The sequence below is a fragment of the Mobula hypostoma genome, chromosome 20 (genome assembly GCF_963921235.1).
Source record: "Mobula hypostoma chromosome 20, sMobHyp1.1, whole genome shotgun sequence".
Taxonomy (NCBI): Eukaryota; Metazoa; Chordata; class Chondrichthyes; order Myliobatiformes; family Myliobatidae; genus Mobula; species Mobula hypostoma.
The window spans coordinates 38,131,483-38,151,589 of NC_086116.1; the positions used below are offsets into that span (position 1 = coordinate 38,131,483).

Below are 20,107 nucleotides of genomic sequence, written 5' to 3' on the forward strand. Positions count from 1 at the left end.
TCACCATTAACCCAGTATTGAAATTCGATCAATACCCTCTACCCAGGATAGATGATATCTTTTTAACCTTTCTGGAAGGAAACACTTCAGCAAAGTGAACTTAGTTGAGCCAACCTATAGATGGAGCTGGAAGAGGAGTCCAAAGTGTTTCTCATAAACACTCACAAAGGGCTTTGTTGCTATAATCCACCGCATCTGCACCTGCACTTTGACAGAAAGCTATGGATCAGGTGCTCAGTGTTAACTGGAAGACATTATTTTACTGGTGAGGATGACAAGGAACTTCTCTAAAATCTAAGACAGGGTTAAAAAGCTTAAAAGAGTATGGGCTCATATCACAATGTGATGAGTGTGAATTCTTTAAACCAAGCATCACTTACTGGCATACAAGGATTACACAAGTCTGCTGAGAGAATTCAAGCAGTGGTGAATGATCCAAGGACAAAGAAAATGTCACAGTTTTGGTCCTTTTTTAGGGTTTCTCAATTACTATAACTGTAGCCAAACCTTACTACTGTGCTCCACCCCTTGACCTCATGACTACAAATTAGGAAGAAATGGCTTTCAAAAGGTAATGAAAACGGTGACATCAGTCACTGTATTCACACATTATGATCCACATTGCCCAGTGAAGCTTGCCTCTGACACCTCGCCTTATGGTATAGGTGCCTTTATGTCACATGTTATGAGTGATGGAAGTGGATACCGCTTAGCCTTTGCATCACATTCCCTTACCACTGCAGGGAAAATTTACACACAGATTAACAGAGAGTCCTTGAGACTGGTTTGAGATGTAAAATGTATAAACCAGTACATGTATGGGAGAGAGTTTACCATCGTTACTGTTCACCGATCACTAGTGTCTATTTTCAATCCACAGTAGGGAGTTCCACTGACAGTTATAGAACGAATACTAATATGAGCTCTGTTTCTTGGAGTACATGAGTACAAAATGGAATTCAAAAGGATGACTAATCATGGGAATGCTGATAGATTGTCCCCTTTACCCTTGGAAAAGGAAAGACTGAAAAATTTACAAAAGAGGACACTCCTCATGATGTATTCCTGCTAATGCCAATCAAAAGTCTCCCTATTATGGCAGAGATGATCCAAAGGGAAACCAGAAGAAAAAAAAAATGATTAAAATCAGTGCAGTTGTTAATTCCGCAGAGAAAACGAGGTGGGTGACCTTTCCTGAGATCCGAGGAATTCTAGTGAAAAGTCATTGACCTGAAATGTTCACTCATTCTGCATGGTAGCTCTTTGTCCTACTCAGTCTTCCTGTGTTTTCTGACTTTAGTTCCAGAAGCTGCAGTTTCTTTTGTTTTTAAAAGGTCTTGCAGAATAACCTGCATCAATGCTGTGGAACCTGGTGCACAACATCAGAGATCCCCAACATCCATGCCATGCCATTTTCTCACAGCTACTACAGAAGCAGAAAATCCATACCACCAGGTTTGAGGATAGCTAATTGAAGCAACGGTCAAAACCCTAATCACTACCTCAGAAGAATACTAGTACTACAATGTCAGTTTCCTTCTTTGTCCTAATTTTGACCTTTCTTGAACACATGAAAACAAAATTACTTAAGTATAAACAAACATGTTTTTTTTGTGAATGTTTTGTATCTTTTGCCTGTGATACAGTTGCAAGTAAGTTTTTCCATTGCATCCTTGCATACATGTACTTGTACACATGCAATGAATCCCACTAACAAACAAAGGCCCTGGAAGAACTTAGTGGCTCAGGAAACACCTATGGTGGATCTCACCAGGACCCTTCATATAGACTTGCTCCAGATTCCTTCATCTGCAGTCTCTTCTGTCTCCATAATAAACTCAACTTCAACGTTACAGACCTGACTTTCCATTATACTATGAAGCTGAACAGCCTACAGCCCCAACCATCTATATCCCTTTCCAACGCATTCATAGTTACCACAAATCTTTGCAGCTTATTGCCTGCCTGCACTGCACTTTTTCCCGTAACTATAGTACTATATTTTGCATTCTTCTATTGCTTTTGCCTTTGCACTACCTCAATATTCTGATGTGATGTCGGTGATCTATGGGGATGGCACACAGTTTTCCACTGTACCTCGCTATAAGTGACAATAGTAAAGAAGTACGTTGGACGGCGGCCAGCACCAGGTGATACATGTCATTGTCCCAGGTGTGGGTGATGGGACACTGCCCAGTGGCCCGGAAGTAATTGGCCAGGCAGTGGCGCACCCGCAGCGTGAGCTCCCGACAATTGACCGGCGCTGCTCTGCCCCAGGTTGCTCGCCTCCCGATTGTCGTCCGACCACCGGCTCCTTATCGGTCTCTAACCGGCGGAGAAGCAGGAAAAAAAGCCTCTTAACCTCTCTGAAATAAAATGTAGCGCCAGCCGCCACACGGACCGTTTCCACAGCAGGATAGGGTAAAAAAGTTTTGATTTTAGTTCTGTTTACTCTATGCAGAATTTAATTAACTTACTTTTTGTATCCGCGTTTGTTTCTTCCTTTCTAAAAAGAACAAAATTTAAATGCTAGCTAAACACAGTTTATGAATTATGTACAGTGCTCACTACTGCGGCCTAGCGGAACATTGGGCTAACAAACCGATGCAACCTATCTTAATGCTGTTCCTCCGCCCCCTTCGCTGCCATTGGCCGTCGATGCCAGGCGTCGGGCTTTTCTCTCTCTTCCTACTGGTTGAAGGCTAACGCCAATCAGTATCGGTGATTCGCCGTTTCCGTTCGCTCTTCCTCTCAACCTTCCCCTCCCCTCTAGCAAAGTTTGGTTGGCTCGCATCATTAATACAAATCAAAGAGCTGGCAATTGGTTAGTAGGATCGCGTTTGTTTTAATTTTTTGTTTCACAATACTTTAAAGTAACTACTAATTTTAACCTCTTTCCCTTTGGGGGGTAAAAAAATCGTCTGTTTAAAAAGGGGGCAATTTTGTTTCCAGGGTCTCTGTAAACACTGAGTTACGTTTTTCTCTTTATTTTGTGTATTTTTCCACCCAAATTCAAGAGCGAGTCTTTAGGATCGAACTCGTGAAACCGACAGAATCGGCGTGTCGATCTCAAAGATAGAAAGAAAACAAAACCTTTTAAACTTTCATGTTAAATTCCCCTGAAAGTTGAGCCGGGAGTTTTCCATATCTCTGAGACTGCAGTTTCCCAAAAGATTGTGGGCTGAACCATTCATCCCCCGCCACTCCTGCTGCGAACCTGCTTTGCGAGAAAACAACCAGGAAGAAACAAAACACAAATCCTTTAAACGCCGTTTTTCTTTCTGGATCAGAAATGGACGCAAACATGTTAAGGGTCCCGCACAACAAACACTAGTTTTTTAACACGTCCCAAGGAATTTTGGTGAGTGTCCAGCAAGTTGGTTAACAAATACTAACACAAGTAACTGCAAATGCGTACTAAAAATGAAGAGCATTTTAGCATTAAATGGAAGGACGTTTGTTTCGTAAATATTTTACACAATGGTGAAGATTGTTTATTTTGAGTTTGTATGTAATTTGTTCAAGCTTGATTTTTAAACTCTGATTTGAACACTTTATTCAATGTTTTGTTTTGCAAAGTTGGCATTCGAGTATTTTAAATATGTGACTTTGTATATTCTATTCATAAGGTATTTTTTGGGGTCAGTACTTGTGATTCAGATCTAAACCTTGTAATATTTTTATAAAATTTGAAGTGAATACTCTGAATTTGTTAATGATAAAACAATCAGTTTTGTATTGCTGTGTATGAAAATCACTTACATTTACATTGTACATTTAATGTAGTAAAATATCTCAATGTGTTTCCCAGGATTGTCACCAAACACAATTCAACAGCTGAACTATTTTCAGGAGAGTTTTAATAGAGAAGGGAAAAGTTGAGATTTAGAAACCTTTTAGCAAGGGAATTTTAAAACATGGAGGTGGCAGCTGGACGCATGGCTGCCAAGGGTGGAGCAGTGGAAATCTATGATACACAAGAGACTTTTCATTGGGAAGTGTAAAGACCTCAGATGGCTTTTCGTGCTGAAGGAGTTTAAAATTTTGGTCAGTGTGCATGAATCAACTCGAAAGTTCCTCTTGGAGTTAAATGGAATTCTTAACATTACGAAAAAAAACTGGCCTATTAAAATAAATTAAGAGAATTATTAAGATGCTGTATCTAGTTTTATCATAAGTAGTCAGTCTTAGAAAACTTAAATCTAAATCTGTTGGGAGTTCAAATACTGCAATTATTCTCTAACCCATTAAGATCCAGTGGTTATTTGGGGTGGCATTATTGATTTCAGTACTTGACATGCATTGTGGTGCAGCTTGGAGAACTACTTCACAGTTCCAGTCACCTGGATAGGGTCTCTGATGCTGCCTTTGTGAATTTTGCACACTTTCCCTGTGATAATGTGGTTCCTGGCCACATCCCAAGCGTGTTTGGATTGGTACATTAATTGGGCATTGCAAGTTGCTTCAAGTGTGCACCTGAATGTAGAATCTGAATGAACTGAAAGAAGAATAGTAAAGGGTTGGTGGAAGATCAAAATAAATAGGTGCTCAATGACCAGTGTGCACTTGGGCCAAAGGGCCTTTTTTTCATACGGTACAACCCCATTATAGCAATATTAAGAAAGTTGCATTCTGTTTGTCATAAGCATATTGAAACATGGAAAAAATTATAAAAATACAGATTGTAGTTTGAAAGCATGTATTTATTAAGAAAGTAGTGGTTTCTTGTAGTTGTGATCTTGGCAGGCAGGCCTGATATTTGTCATGGTGTTGGGAGTTATTTTATTTGTACTAGTATTGGAGAAAAGAAAATTAAATTAAATTCAAAATGTTCTACCTGTCCATGAAGGTGACAAAAACAGCTTAAGGTGCTAAATTTAGGTTGAGGAGTTCTTTTGTAAACAACGAATGAATTGTTTAAAGTCAGACCTGAGAACTTTCTTTTTTGGGTCTGTGAAACTCCTAGAGCAGGAGGAATGATTTGAACTTGATTCAACAAATCTAGAAATGGTTAGAATGTAAAATAAGATGCGGAGCTGAGTTTAGTGAAGAATTACAATGATGCAGAGCATTCTTTCTCTGTGGGTCCTCCTGAATATTTCAAGTACATAGTAAGGTATTGCAGAAGCAGAACATGTTGGGGGGGGCAGTAATTTGTTAGAATCACTTAACAGATCAAGCAGCATGGATGGAATGGTCAAATGAATGGTCTTTCTTCCCAATGGAGAAAAATAAGAGATAAAGCAAGAACGCTTCTGTTCTCTCCTCTCTTCTTCCATTCAGTTTTCATCTTATTATGTTTTGAACTTTTCTGAGTTAAGTTGGGCTTCGCTAAACATCATTCTAAATGATGGCATTTCTGAATTTGTGATGTTCCTTCAGTACTGCACGTAAGTACTGGATCATTTTCTTTAAAGGCAATTAAGAATAGAACTCAAAACTACACCTTTGTAACTCCGCTGGTAGTAAGGATGCTTCTAATAGAATGCCAGTTTTGATTTTAGTATTAGCTGTAAGTGTTGGAAAAATTCCATGATTTCAATGATATTATAACATAATCAAGGTTTCAGATCGCTGAGAAGATAACTTGTGTCAGGTGTGACAAAAACTAACAACAGAAGGAATTGGTTGATGGCAACCATTGACAGCTCTTTTGTAGATTGCACTTTGTACTGTAAGTACAAACCATTCACTGGTCAAAGTGTAGTTTTATGTCATGACAGTCCTTCCCCCATTTTCTTACAAAAGAATGAGCAAGCAACAATGGTTAGCTATCCTGAATGTTTTGTTTACCTATATATGGAACCCAGAGGCATTAAGGCTAGTTTTAGCTGCTGCCTTTGTGTTGAGAGAAAATTGAAAATAGAAGCTTTAAATATGTATGTCCAATTACAATTACCCGTTTTTCTTCAATATAGGGCATGAACTCCTCTCTCAAGATAAATAATTGCAGATCAGAACCGTACATATCTCATGCAGAGGAAAACATCATTATGAGTGAGTAGATTTTTTTTGGAAGTGAATCTTTAATGCAGACAGTGTATGTTGTACATGAAGTTGGGTGTTAAAAATTGAGAACAATTTGAATCACACAGGAGCATGGAAGCATAGACTTGTGCCTGGTTTAGCTACCAAGGTAACTGGTTTTATTGCCCAAAGATCAAACAAATTTTCCTTACAATTTAAGGTTTTAGGATATTTTACGGGAATCATTTTGGATAGATGTGAATCTTTTTGAGAACTAAAGAATTTTATAAAATTTTTGACACGTACAGAACAGAGTCATTGTTGCAAAGCATAGAATCGGATCTTTCAGTCTATCAAATCCAACCTGACGCTTTTGCCCATGCACATAATCCCGTTTTTCCATATTAGGTCTGTATCATTGCTTTACCTATTCAAGCTCCTGGTTAAATGTCCATGAAGTGTAGTGATTACACTTTATTTTATCACTTCCTCTGGCAGTAAGTTACAGACAACAGCTACTCTGTTTGTTTAAAAAAAACTTTCCCTCAAATTCCCTCTAAAGCTCCTTTCTCTCACTAAATCCATGTCCTCTTGTTTTTGATATCCCACTGAAGGAAAATGATTCTGAATATCTATGCTATCTATGCCTCCTATTTTATATATTTCCAAGGTCAACCCACTGCTTCTTTCTCCATGTGCTAACTGATTTGGGATTAACCCCAGTGCATCATCATGAAGGAGTGATGATAGATCTGCAGTAAAGTTTTTATGGTCATGTTGAAAGTAAGTAGTTGTAGTGACTCAGTGTGAATTAAGGACTTTACAAACATTTTTGCACAACCATGTAGAAGTTAACAGTTCTAAATTTGTTAATGTTTGTAAGGACAAGGCAAAATTTCCATTTTTTTTTTCTTGTTTATTTACTGGCTAGATTATAGTGTTCCTAATTTTCCTTGAGCAAATAGTGTTGAATCTTGGCCTTCATCTACTACAAATGTTCTGGTAAAGGTATGTCACAGTTCTGTTCCAGGATTGAACAGGATTTTGACGTAAGAATCTAAAATGATAATATACTATATTTCAAGTTGCCACATGTATTTACAGTTTCCAATCTACTGCAGTGCATTCAGTGTACATAATGTAGTCTTGAATTCTGCAACTTTAGGTATTGTTGGTTCCCTGTCTGTATCAGAATTAGCTATTTTTGTACAAGTGAATCTCCTGTATTGGTTCAGTTTTCTTCCTTCATTACCACAGCCAAACTTACTAGGCATGTCCTACAATTCTGCATCTAACAACTTGTATGCTCCTTTGTTTATCTTTTCTACTTCCCTCATGTACAACTTTTGTTCTATTTTTCTCTAATAGTCTTCATTAATCCATCAACCATCTGACCTTTATATCATACATTCCTGACTTTACCATATCACAGGTATCTTCTTTGTCCTTTCCTTTGCTCTCACATTTGTTGCAATTTAAATCAGACTGACTTGCTTTCCATCTTTCCCAGTTCTGAGAAAGGGCCTGACTGTCACCTTGCCAATTAATGCTTTACTATCCTTTCTCTAATTTGCAACAATTCCTCTACATCTATCGCCCTGTCTAGTGCTCATTAAGCCAATATATTTTTGATCCTTCTTTTGCCTATTGTCTTGTGTCATGTCTTCTTCCTGTTTCTTTAATGGCCATATAGCCTTTAAGATCCATGTGTTGTTCCAACTCTGGCTTCATATATCTCCCATATTTTAATTACTCTGTCATTGATGCCTGGAAATTGAGGCTTTCCATAACATTTTCTCCATTTAAGAAAGGATCTAGTGCTTTCTGGACATATATGACCATTTTCTCACCTTGCATTAAAAAGAAGCTGCATAAGCCTACAGTCTTCTTTCATCCAAGCTTTATTTTGGCAATTGTGCCAATATTCTCTGTTGTGGCTTGTAATCAGATTGTTCTTTGGTCATTTATGATATGTCTTGAGATGTTTTACTTTTTAAAGATACATTTATAAAATAAAGTTATACTAAAATTGGTGAAGATATAAAAATATGCAAGGTTCATTTTTATTGTCATTCAACTCTATACACGTAAGCCACAAAATGAAACAATGTACCTCCAGACTAAGGTACAGAACGCAGTACATGTAACTCACACACAACACGTAATGTAATATTACCACAAATAGTCAAAAAATAAACTTACCTGGTGCTGATTTTTATCACAAATAGATTTTCTGAATTACTTCAGTATATAACTTAGCTAGTTCTAGAAATGGACAACACTATTGGCTGTCAAGCTAGTAGCACATGGTATACCATTTCAAAGTGCTCAGAACAGTCACATGTTTAGCAAAATATGCCATAGCAGAATATTGTACTCTCTGGTTCTGAATTTACCATGATAAGTTTAATGCTGTATTTAACTGTGTACTGCAATTGTACAGATTTCTGATAATTTGGACATCAAACAAAATACTTAAGAAAATCAGAATTTGATTCTACTAGTCATAGTCATACTTTATTGATCCCCGGGGAAATTGGTTTTCGTTATAGTTGCACCATAAATAATAAATAGTAATAAAACCATAAATAGTTAAATAGTAATATGTAAATTATGCCAAGAAATAAGTCCAGGACCAGCCTATTGGCTCAGGGTGTCTGACCCTCCAAGGGAGGAGTTGTAAAGTTTGATGGCCACAGGCAGGAATGACTTCCTATGACGCTCTGTGTTGCATCTCGGTGGAATGAGTCTCTGGCTGAATGTACTTCTGTGCCCAACCAGTACATTATGTAGTGGATGGGAGAGATTGTCCAAGATGGCATGCAACTTGGACAGCATCCTCTTTTCAGACACCACCGTCAGAGAGTCCAGTTCCATCCCCACAACATCACTGACCTTACGAATGAGTTCGTTGATTCTGTTGGTGTCTGCTACCCTCAGCCTGCTGCCCCAGCACACAACAGCAAACATGATAGCACTGGCCACCACAGACTCATAGAACATCCTCAGCATCGTCCGGCAGATGTTAAAGGACCTCAGTCTCCTCAGGAAATAGAGACGGCTCTGACCCTTCTTGTAGACAGCCTCAGTGTTCTTTGACCAGTCCAGTTTATTGTCAGTTCATCTCCGCAGGTATTTGTAATCCTCCACCATGTCCACACTGACCCCCTAGATGGAAACAGGGGTCACCGGTACCTTAGCTCTCCTCAGGTCTACCACCAGCTCCTTAGTCTTTTTCACATTAAGCTGCAGATAATTCTGCTCATACCATGTGACAAAGTTTCCTACCGTAGCCCTGTACTCAGCCTCATCTCCCTTGCTGATGCATCCAACTATGGCAGAGTCATCGGAAAACTTCTGAAGATGACAAGACTCTGTGCAGTAGTTGAAGTCCGAGGTGTAAATGGTGAAAAGAAAGGGAGACAAGACAGTCCCTTGTGGAGCCCCAGTGCTACTAGAAATAATGAATTGCTTCATCAACTGATAACTGGAAACATGAATAGAAGGAGATCTAAGATACTTGAATGCTATAAGCTATTTGTACGTGATAAACCTTGAGAAGAGATTCAGCGTTGTGAATCAAACCCATGGCCAACAGCGCAATGGATCAAAGGCTGGAAGTTGGAATCAGTTCCTTCAGTGTTAACTTGCAGCAGGAAATCAAACCCTTATTGGATACAGTCTTGGCAGAAACATGGATCAAGTTGAGCAAAATGAGATATGATTACAACTGATTGGGAGAAACGTGTTACAACATGAATTTCTGAGATAGCCTGTGTGACTGTTCTGTCCAGAAAACAGCAGTTTTCCCAAATGTCTGCAGTAGATATGTGGAATTAACACATAGAGTGATTAATACTTGACACTGCCTCATATTCGAAGTGAAAATCTGAAGCCTTGTGAAAGGAACCTACTTTTCCCAACTTTAAAATTCTCATTCTACTTGTCAAATTTTATTATTATTATTCCACTGGAAGGTTTAAAAAAAAATGTGGCAGATTTGCATGCAACTACAACATTCCCTCTTTTTCCTATCACTGCCCCTGGAATTCCACACCACTTACATTTGTTTTCACTTGTCTATTTGCCAGCCAGCCTGCTTCTAAGGGGAAAAAGGGACTAAAGAGCTTATTTATTCACAGTATAACATTGCGCTTAATCTACGTGGTTCATCTTGTGTCCGAGAGACTCGAGAAAAGTATTCATGTTTGTGTTTGGTAATTTGGAACATGAATCATTGCTGGAACAAGCTTTAAAACCATCACAACCAGTCTTCTGTTTGTTCAAAAGCATTTTAGGCTCTAAAGAATTTAAATTATGAAGTAATTTGAATTAATGGCTGAAACAAGATTTTTGTGCAGAAATCGAATTCAGTGACTGCACTTATTTGTAGACATGCACAATTGGGGAAACATGACAGGATCATTATCATTATGCTTGTAGAAGTGTATTCCAAAAATAGTGGAATAATTAAGTGTTTAATTACATTACAGGAAAGTTGTCTTAGTACTTCAGAGAATGTTGCCAGTATTGGAAAATTTTCACTGAGGAAAGATCTGATAGGCTGGTGACGTTTTTAGCACAGAAGGATGAGTGGAGACTTCATAAAGGACCTAGATCTCTTTCCTGCAGAAGTGTCACAATCCTGTAGGCATGGATTTCTAGTGTTCGCTGGAGGGATAAGAAGGGTGATTGAGGATTTTTTTTTATCGAGAGAGCTGGAGAGATGTTAAATGGTGGAAAGGTTGGTAAAGACAGAAACTAGTGATATTTAAAATATTCTTGATGTATAATTAAGAGCAATGATCCATAGGGCTGTGGTTCTAGTGAAGAAAAGTGAAATTTTGAAATTTGGTTAAATTCAGCTCAAATGCAATGGGTTGGTAATCACTTTAGGTACTTCACACTTTCCATGATATTTCATCTTTACTATTTGTGTTACCACTTAAGTTTGCAATTATGACAAACATTCATTTAAATGTGTGATGCCAAAAAATAGTTCTGGAGTTAAATTTGTAAGTATCGTAAAGATAAGCTTTGGGATAAAACAAATCCCATTGTGCAGTTTTTAATACAGCTTTGATCCTCATGATTTTCACCCCCTTCCCTGTTTCTCTGTGATTTTATTCAGCAAGGAGTAGGCCCTTCTGGTCCTTCAAGCCACATTGCTCCAGCAACTCCTGACAAACTTAATTAACTCTAACCTAATCATGGAACAATATACAATGGCCAGTTAACCTACCCTGTACGTATTTGGACCAGTGCACAAACACGCAGGGAGGAGGTACAGACTACTTATAGATGACGCCAGAATTGAACTCCGAACTCCAGAATTCCCTGAGCCGTAATAGCATTGCACTAATGGTTAGGCTATGTATGAATATTTTTGCAGGAAATAATGTGGCAAAAATATATTACTGTGGCCTTTGAAACCTGGTTGCAATTTATTAAGAAAAGCAAGACATGCTTTTTTTGTATTGAAAAAATAGTGATACACATATATTTTTAGTTTTGTAGTGAAGTGCATTAGTATAAGCCATATCCACTTATTGTTAAAGATGATTGGTTCAAGCTCCACTTCAGACTTGAGCAAAAGTCAAAATCATTGCAACTTTAGGGCAAGCAGGATTTTATGACAATACAGGTTAACCTTCTATATCTGATCTCTCCAGTGGAAAGGGACTGAGGGCAGAAGTTCAGGAAATAAATGAGATGCAGTCTTTGCAGAAAAGTGTCATCATCAGAATAAATTTGTCAAGAGACAGCAGGGAGAATGACAGGAGGTTCTTAAAGGAGATGAAGTGGGAGTAATTTATAATCAGAATGGCTGTAAGAGTATGTGTGTTTGTAATGTTGGTTCTGGCCAGTTCATCTCCTGAGATCGAGAGGGAAAGATCAGGAAGGGAAGGGATGAGACAGATGGATCAGGCGAAAGTGAGAATAGGGTGAAAATTGACATAAAAAGTAATTCAATTTTCAAGTTAAGTTCCAGGAAGCATCATCAAATGTAGTTGTGAAGTACCAGAAAATCAGTTTGAAGGACTTGAAACAAAGACTGTTTTACATATTGGCCAGGCATAGCTTGTGCACCTGTGAGTTCCCACAGCCACAGCTATTGATCCAGGGATAGGGAATGGAGTTGAAGGAGAACTTGGCCAATGTGACTACTAAGGTGAAGTGTTGGTGGAGGGGAACTGATTAGGCTTCCATTCTGGAATGAAGTGGAGAATTCATGGTGTATGACTGTGTGACGAGAATACACATAGATTAAGATGTTAGCTGGCCTGTGCTGGCACCAGTGGGATCAGCAGTTGGTCTGCCACCTGTCTTCAGGAGAGAGAGAGAGAAGGAAAACAATGGAGCAGCATTTGGAGATGTTAATGAAGGGGAAGGAGAGCTGTCAAGATCGGCTCCCCCTTTGAACCCCGAACTGTTTGAAGTGATGGACAGGCGATACCCCAGCAGGGGGATAAAAAGGGACAGGTTCACTAAGGCAAGACACACACGACACCCGAGGTAACGAGACCCTGGAAGCGGTGCATCTCTTACAAGTCGGTGGGAAGTTTTGGAAGGCCGGGTGCAGGACCAGGCCATAGACGCACAGGGAGGAAAGGCACGATCGGCGGGAACCTGGTGTGTGTCCACCCTTGCCTGGGTGCCAGGTTCACTGCAGAGAAACGATCGTATCTGGAAATGGAGGGGTCACGGTCGGTGACCTCAGATGACATCACAAAGGACTCGCCCGAAAGCTGACTGCGAAGGTCTGTGTGGAAGCCTTGAATATTCATTCGTTTTGCTCTCTCTCTCCTTCCCCCGCACTGTCCATCTCCCACGGCAGCAATTACTGCGAACTGAACTGAACTAAATTGAACTGAACTTTGCGTCACTTTGAAACTGGTCATTTACCCCCAGACAACGATAGAGCTTGATTGATCCTGTTATCTGAATTCTGTGTACATGTATGTTTATCATTGCTGAACTGTTGCATTCATTATCCTTTTGATTAGAGTACTGTGTTGCTTGTTTCTTTAATAAAACTTTCTTAGTTCTAGTAATCCAGACTCCAACTGAGTGATCCATTTCTGCTGGTTTGGCAACCCAGTTACGGGGTACGTAACAACTGTAATTGCAGTCACGTGACTTGTCAGCTCAAAGTAGATTGTACAGTATTTCCCAATATCTTAATATTTGGTGTTAGCACGCAGCCAAATGGTTAAGGTGTTGGTCTAGTGATCTAAAGGTCACTAGTTTGAGCCTCAGCTGAGGCGGCGTGTTGTGTCCTTGATTCCAAGTGAAATACATTTTTCAACACACCTCTTCCCACCCCCACCTCCCACCACCACCAACCCAAAGGCGTGGCTGCACGCTCGTTTCAATTTGGATCAGTGATTTCCACCTGCTGATGTAACTGTTACGTTCTCACCTTTACCTTGCACACTGCCACATTGTTGTACAAGACTCTTTTCAAAGAAATCAAAACACTTCTTTATATCTCTAGCTATTACATAAAGTTGTTGATGTAACAAAACCTGTCAATTCAAATATATTAATAATTAGGCATCTGTTAGTCCCGTGAGACCATAGATTTGCGCCTTGGAAGGTTTCCAGGGTGCAGGCCTGGGCAAGGTTGTATGGAAGACCAGTAGTTGCCCATGCTGCAAGTCCCCTCTCTCCAGGACACCAATGTTGTCCAAGGGAAGGACATTAGGACCCATACAGCTTGGCACCAGTGTCATTGCAGAGCAATGTGTGATTAGGTGCCTTGCTCAAGGACACAAGTTCGGCTGGGGCTCGAACTCAAGACCTTCAGGTTGCTAGTCCAATGCCTTAACCACTTGGTCATGTGCCCACACAATCTGCGTAGATGCTGCATGACAATTAGACAACATAGATTTACTGTCAAAAGTAGATTTAGAGGTAGTCTGAGGGGTCGTTTTTCACCCAGAGACTGGTGAGTACCTGGAATACAGTGCCTGAGGAACTGATGGAATTTTATGCTTGAATCACCCTGTCCTGAAGACTGTGAATCATGTGCTGGAAGATGGGTATCGATCTGCTGGTGGGGAGTTGTGGAAAGAAAGATAGGATGTTGGGAATGTGATGGTTGGGAAGCAAGGAAGTGAGAGCAGACCTGCAGGAGTTAGAGTAGCACTGTTTCATTTGGTTATATTCATATATGGTTGATTGACAATTGAACTTGAACTAAACAAGATGAGGCTGAGACTCCTGTCAATTATAGCAAATGGAAAGTCATGGTTCAGGAAATAAAAAGGCACCTGTGTGGTGTGGTAAATCTCTAATCAAAGCAGACATAATGGGAACACAAATTTGCAAGATTGTAGAAAGCAGAATGGGAAGAGTGACCAAGACAGCTTTTGGGCTTGTATGGATGATGAGGTTGATAACTTGAGATCGAAAAAAGGCTTTGTGAAAAGAAAGAGTCATAAATGGGCAGAATAAGTGTGACAGAAATATGGAAATTGCAGAAAGATAATGACATTTGAGTTTTGCACCAGTGTAGGAAGCAGCAGTAAGCAATTGTCAATAAAGATTGAGGAAGAAGGTCTGATTAGTCCTAAACAAGGACTGTTCTACAGAAGCAGTAAAGAAATGGGTTGGATCCACACTAGTTCCCATTGCTGCCCTTTTCTAGTTTGGAGGAAGTGAGTGGAACTAAAGGAGAAGTTGTTTAGTATGAGTAAAAAGTTGAAGGGGGATGGTGATGGACTGATTAGGTTCCTGTTTAAGGAAGAAGTGAAGGAACCTCAGACCATACCATGGTACACAGGAATTACAGACAGATTAAGAGCTCAACTAGTTTTTTTTATCTGTGTAAGTTTTTCAAAGAAATGAAACTTCTGCCTTCTATCATTTAGTTGCATATATATTTTGTAAAAAGTACCAGTTGAAACTACATTTTGTCACTTGAGAACCTCACTTTCCTTGTGAATTAGGCCCAAGTACTTGTGTGAAACTTTAAAGAAGTTAATTGCTGATTTAAATTTAATCAAATCAAAACTTTTTGATTTACAATTGGGAACTTGAATCAAATGCCCTTGGGCAATTTGATCAAAAAGTAATTTGATTGATTATTCAATTATCTAATCTCATGGCTCTGCATGGTATGTCCAGTGCTTCACAGAATCAAAGTGCCAGCACTTTTTGTTTTAACACCTCTCTAAGGTAGTTTTGTTTGCTCTGGTTTACAGAAATTTAAGCCAATGCTTGACCGACATTCTCTCACTGTATTTCTCCAACCTTTATTACATCAACTTCTAACATAGCTATTCTGACTGATCTTTCTGAGATTCACTGTTTTCTTTCTTCAGATGTGTTTTCATATGAAGTGACAATATATATATTTCAGCTTCGTCTAACTCTAGTTCATTTCGCAAAAACAGAAGTGTTAGAAACATATTTATTTTTACTAGATAAAATTGGAAATGATTACCATGGACTAGCTGGCTATTTTTCGCAGTTCTAAACGACTTCTAAAAACAGGTTGACAAAATTATGCTAACATTCAAGGCACAGTACGTATTAAAAGTATCTTTCTGATGATGTCACAAAGCAACAGTTTTCTATTATTTTGAAACTCCGATTGTTTGTAGTTAACATTATATTACAGACCTGGTTGGATTTCAGCCTGGAAAGATGATCTAAGGCAGGCAACCCCAACAAGCGGACTGCAGGCCAGATCTGGATCGTGGGAACCAGATGTCTGGACCACGCCGACCCATTGGCGCTTACGTGAACGTACCTGTCATAACATGTAAATAAAGCGCGCGCTGCTCTAATTTATTTTAACTTCATTCCACACCGTACACTTGACCTACACCCCTGTAGAGCGCGCGACCTACTGAATGCAGTCAGTAGCTGTTGCAAATCAGAAAATCTAAAGCAGCACTTTAACACTATGCATGCTACCAGTTTTAATGCCAACTACCTTGCAAAACCAGATCAACGCAAACAAAAAAGTTGCAAATATGATAACATCATACAAGCACTCCATTTCTACTATCTGTAAGTCAACATCTGCACAAGAGAGCGCAACAACTGCATCATTGCATGTGTCATGCAATCTTGCCAAAGCTAAGAAGCCATTTGCTGATGCCGAGTTGATTAAAACGTGTGCAATTGATATGGTTGGCAAAGTTTTAAGTTATGATGAGAAAACCAAGAAAACGGTTGTGGAGCTATTAAAGACGGTGCCATTGTTGGCTAACACGACAACAAGAAGAGTAGAAGTTTTAGTGGAGGAGTCTTTTTCCAACCTACTCACTGATTTGGAGAAAGCAGAGGCCATATCACTAGCCATACCGAACTGATATGGAAGAGCTGTCTGTGTTCGCGAGATTTTTTGATGGGAAGACCTTTTGGGAAGAGCTACTTTGTTTGCTTCCTCTGCCTGGGCGCACAACTGGGGAAATAATTTTTAACAAATTGACATAGTTCTTTGAGAAGAATGGCTTGGATGTGAGCAAAATTGTGTCAATTGTCACCGATGGGGCTCCATCGATGGTGGGACAACACAAGGGCTTGGTAAGCAGGTTTGCCACTGTTAACCCAGCACTCTTGGCATTTCATTGCATTATTCTCAAATCAGTGTTGTGCGCTAAACTGTGTGGGGAAATGAAAGAGGCGATGGATACTGTGACAAGACTGGTAAATTTCGTTTGTGAGAGTTCTGGTCTGCAACATCGCCTTTTCAGAGCATTGCTGGAGGAAATGTTAGCAGAACACAAAGATCTTTTGCTGCTTAATGATGTTCACTGGCTGAGCAAAGGCCGTGTGTTGTAGAGGGTGTGCGACCTGCATGATGAACTTGTGTCATTTTTATCCAGCCTGCAGAGTCAAAAAACCCAAGGATTTAAGAGGTTTGTAAGTGACAACGAGGTGATGGCACATGTTCTTTTTTGTGTGACATTATGTCTCATCTAAATCAACTTAATCTGCAATTACAAGGCAGCAACCACACTGTTGCGGACATGTACAAGGCGATTGAAGCTTTCTGGTCAAAGCTGAACCTTTTGGAGAGAGACATTCACGGGAGAAAGTTGCACTTTCCACGTCTGCGGGAGCATTGCGAGAAGAACAAAATGCAGGAGGATCCAGTGATGCAGGATTTCGTGACGAGCCTGGCAGAAAGCTTCAGGGAATGATTTGAAAGCTCCCCTAAACTCTCAGGTGACATCCTCCTCTTCCTGAGACAGCTGTTCTCCATTTCAGCTGACAGCCAGTGGACTGCAGAGGCCAAAAGGCTGGTGCCTTCCATTGATGAGGCAACTCTTCAGATGGAGGTCTTGGAAATGGGAACATATGACTTGCTCAAAGCACAACACAAGGACGTTGGGGTGAGTGACTTTTGGATCAAGATGGTTCTCCAAGCTCAATTCAAAAACACCAGAGCTATTGCAGTGCTCCTACTCACACTGTTCCCCTCCACGTACATATGTGAGTCATCGTTTTCTTCAATGAATTTCATCAAGAACTTGGACAGAAACAGACTTTTTAATGCACATCTTGGCCAGTGCCTCCGGATTGCCACAACAGAATACAGGGCCAACATCAGAAGGACTGACTCATCCTGTCGCTGTCACTTCTCTCACTGATTGCTGAGTGAATCAATTTATTTTTGTCCATTTGTCAATCTTATTGTGGTATAATAATATTACATAGAAACATAGAAAATAGGTGCAGGAGTAGGCCATTCGGCCCTTCAAGCCTGCACCACCATTTATTATGATCATGGCTGATCATCCAACTCAGAACCCTGCACCAGCCTTCCCTCCATATCTCCTGATCCCCGTAGCCACAAGGGCCATATCTAACTCCCTCTTAAATATAGCCAATGAACTGGCCTCAACTGTTTCCTGTGGCAGAGAATTCCACAGATTCACCACTCTCTGTGTGAAGAAGTTTTTCCTAATCTCAGTCCTAAAAGGCTTCCCCCTTATCCTCAAACTGTGACCCCTCGTTCTGGACTTCCCCAACATCGGGAACAATCTTCCTGCATCTAGCCTGTCCAATCCCTTTAGGATTTTATACGTTTCAATCAGATCCCCCCTCAATCTTCTAAATTCCAACGAGTACAAGCCTAGTTCATCCAGTCTTTCATCATATGAAAGTCCTGCCATCCCAGGAATCAATCTGGTGAACCTTCTTTGTACTCCCTCTATGGTAAGGATGTCTTTCCTCAGATTAGGGGACCAAAACTGCACACAATACTCCAGGTGTGGTCTCACCAAGGCCTTGTACAACTGCACCTGTACTCGAATCCTCTCGCTATAAATGCCAGCATACCATTCGCCCTTTTCACCGCCTGCTGTACCTGCATGCCCATTTTCAATGACTGGTGTATAATGACACCCAGGTCTCGTTGCACCTCCCCTTTTCCTAATCGGCCACCATTCAGATAATAATCTGTTTTCCTATTTTTGCCACCAAGGTGGATAACTTCACATTTATCCACATTAAATTGCATCTGCCATGAATTTGCCCACTCACCCAACCTATCCAAGTCACCCTGCATCCTCTTAGCATCCTCCTCACAGCTAACACTGCCGCCCAGCTTCGTGTCAACCGCAAACTTGGAGATGCTGCATTTAATTCCCTCATCCAAGTCATTAATATATATTGTAAACAACTGGGGTCCCAGCACTGAGCCTTGCGGTACCCCACTAGTCACTGCTTGCCATTCTGAAAAGGTCCCGTTTATTCCCACTCTTTGCTTCCTGTCTGCTAACCAATTCTCTATCCACATCAATACCTTACCCCCAATACCGTGTGCTTTAAGTTTGCACACTAATCTCCTGTGTGGGACCTTGTCAAAAGCCTTTTGAAAATCCAAATATACCACATCCACTGGTTCTCCCCTATCCACTCTACTAGTTACATCCTCAAAAAATTCTGAGATTCGTCAGACATGATTTTCCTTTCACAAATCCATGCTGACTTTGTCTGATGATTTCACCGCTTTCCAAATGTGCTGCTATCACATCTTTGATAACTGACTCCAGCAGTTTCCCCACCACCGACTTTAGGCTAACCGGTCTATAATTCCCTGGTTTCTCTCTCCCTCCTTTTGTAAAAAGTGGGGTTACATTAGCCACCCTCCAATCCTCAGGAACTAGTCCAGAATCTAACGCGTTTCGAAAAATTATCACTAATGCATCCACTATTTCTTGGGCTACTTCCTTAAGCACTCTGGGATGTAGACCATCTGGCCCTGGGGATTTATCTGCCTCTAATCCCTTCAATTTACCTAACACCACTTCCCTACTAACATGTATTTCGCTCAGTTCCTCCATCTCACTGCACCCTCTGTCCCCTACTATTTCTGGAAGATTATTTATGTCCTCCTTAGTGAAGACAGAACCAAAGTAATTATTCAATTGGTCTGCCATGTCCTTGCTCCCCATAATCAATTCACCTGTTTCTGTCTGTAGGGGACCGACATTTGTCTTTACCAGTCTTTTCCTTTTTACATATCTATAAAAGCTTTTACAGTCAGTTTTTATGTTCCCTGCCAGTTTTCTCTCATAATCTTTTTTCCCCTTCCTAATTAAGCCCTTTGTCCTCCTCTGCTGAACTCTGAATTTCTCCCAGTCCTCAGGTGAGCCACTTTTTCTCTCTAATTTGTGTGCTTCTTACCACAATAATAATACTGATAATTTCATTTATAGCTACACTTCATACTTCAAATGCTACATAGCTTAATTAAAAAGAACAAATAGATTAAATGAGAACAGAAACAGTGGAAAAGGCAGTACCGGTGTCTCTCTCCCCCCCCCCCCCCCATTTTTCGAACGTTCGCTTTATGACATCTCGCTGTTATGAAAGACCTACATTAGTTACCTGTTTTCACTAACAGAAGGTGCTTCCACTGTTATGATAAAAGGCACTGCGCACCCCGAGCAGCCAAGCTCCTCTCCTGGAACTGCATTCTAGCCGGCATTGCTTAAATGCATGCCTGTGAGCATCTGTGCTTTATATCGAGTTATTTTCAGCATCCGTTTGCAAGATGAGTTCTAAGGTATTGGAAAAGCCTAAAAGAGCTCATAAGGGTGTTACACGTAGCGTAAAACTAGACATAATTAAGCATTTCGATCGTGGTAAACAGAGTAAGGACAAAGTGAGT

The 20,107-nt window shown here is 40.2% G+C and overlaps 1 protein-coding gene across 5 annotated transcripts in view; it reads left to right on the plus strand.

Moving 5' to 3' along the window:
* Window positions 1–2,222: 2,222 nt before the first annotated feature.
* The window catches only part of usp6nl (USP6 N-terminal like), a 239,895-nt gene continuing 222,010 nt past the window's right edge, over window positions 2,223–20,107 (plus strand). The window contains exons 1-3 of one of the 5 annotated variants that reach the window (XM_063072688.1): window positions 2,223–2,421; window positions 3,018–3,361; window positions 5,919–5,997. In XM_063072688.1, coding sequence (XP_062928758.1) covers window positions 5,922–5,997 — 76 coding nt within the window. In that variant the 5' untranslated portion in view covers window positions 2,223–2,421; window positions 3,018–3,361; window positions 5,919–5,921. Of the gene's footprint in view, window positions 2,422–2,756; window positions 2,825–3,017; window positions 3,362–5,918; window positions 5,998–20,107 lie in introns of those variants that run through there. The other 4 variants (XM_063072689.1, XM_063072690.1, XM_063072691.1 and 1 more) reach the window with 4 other exon arrangements.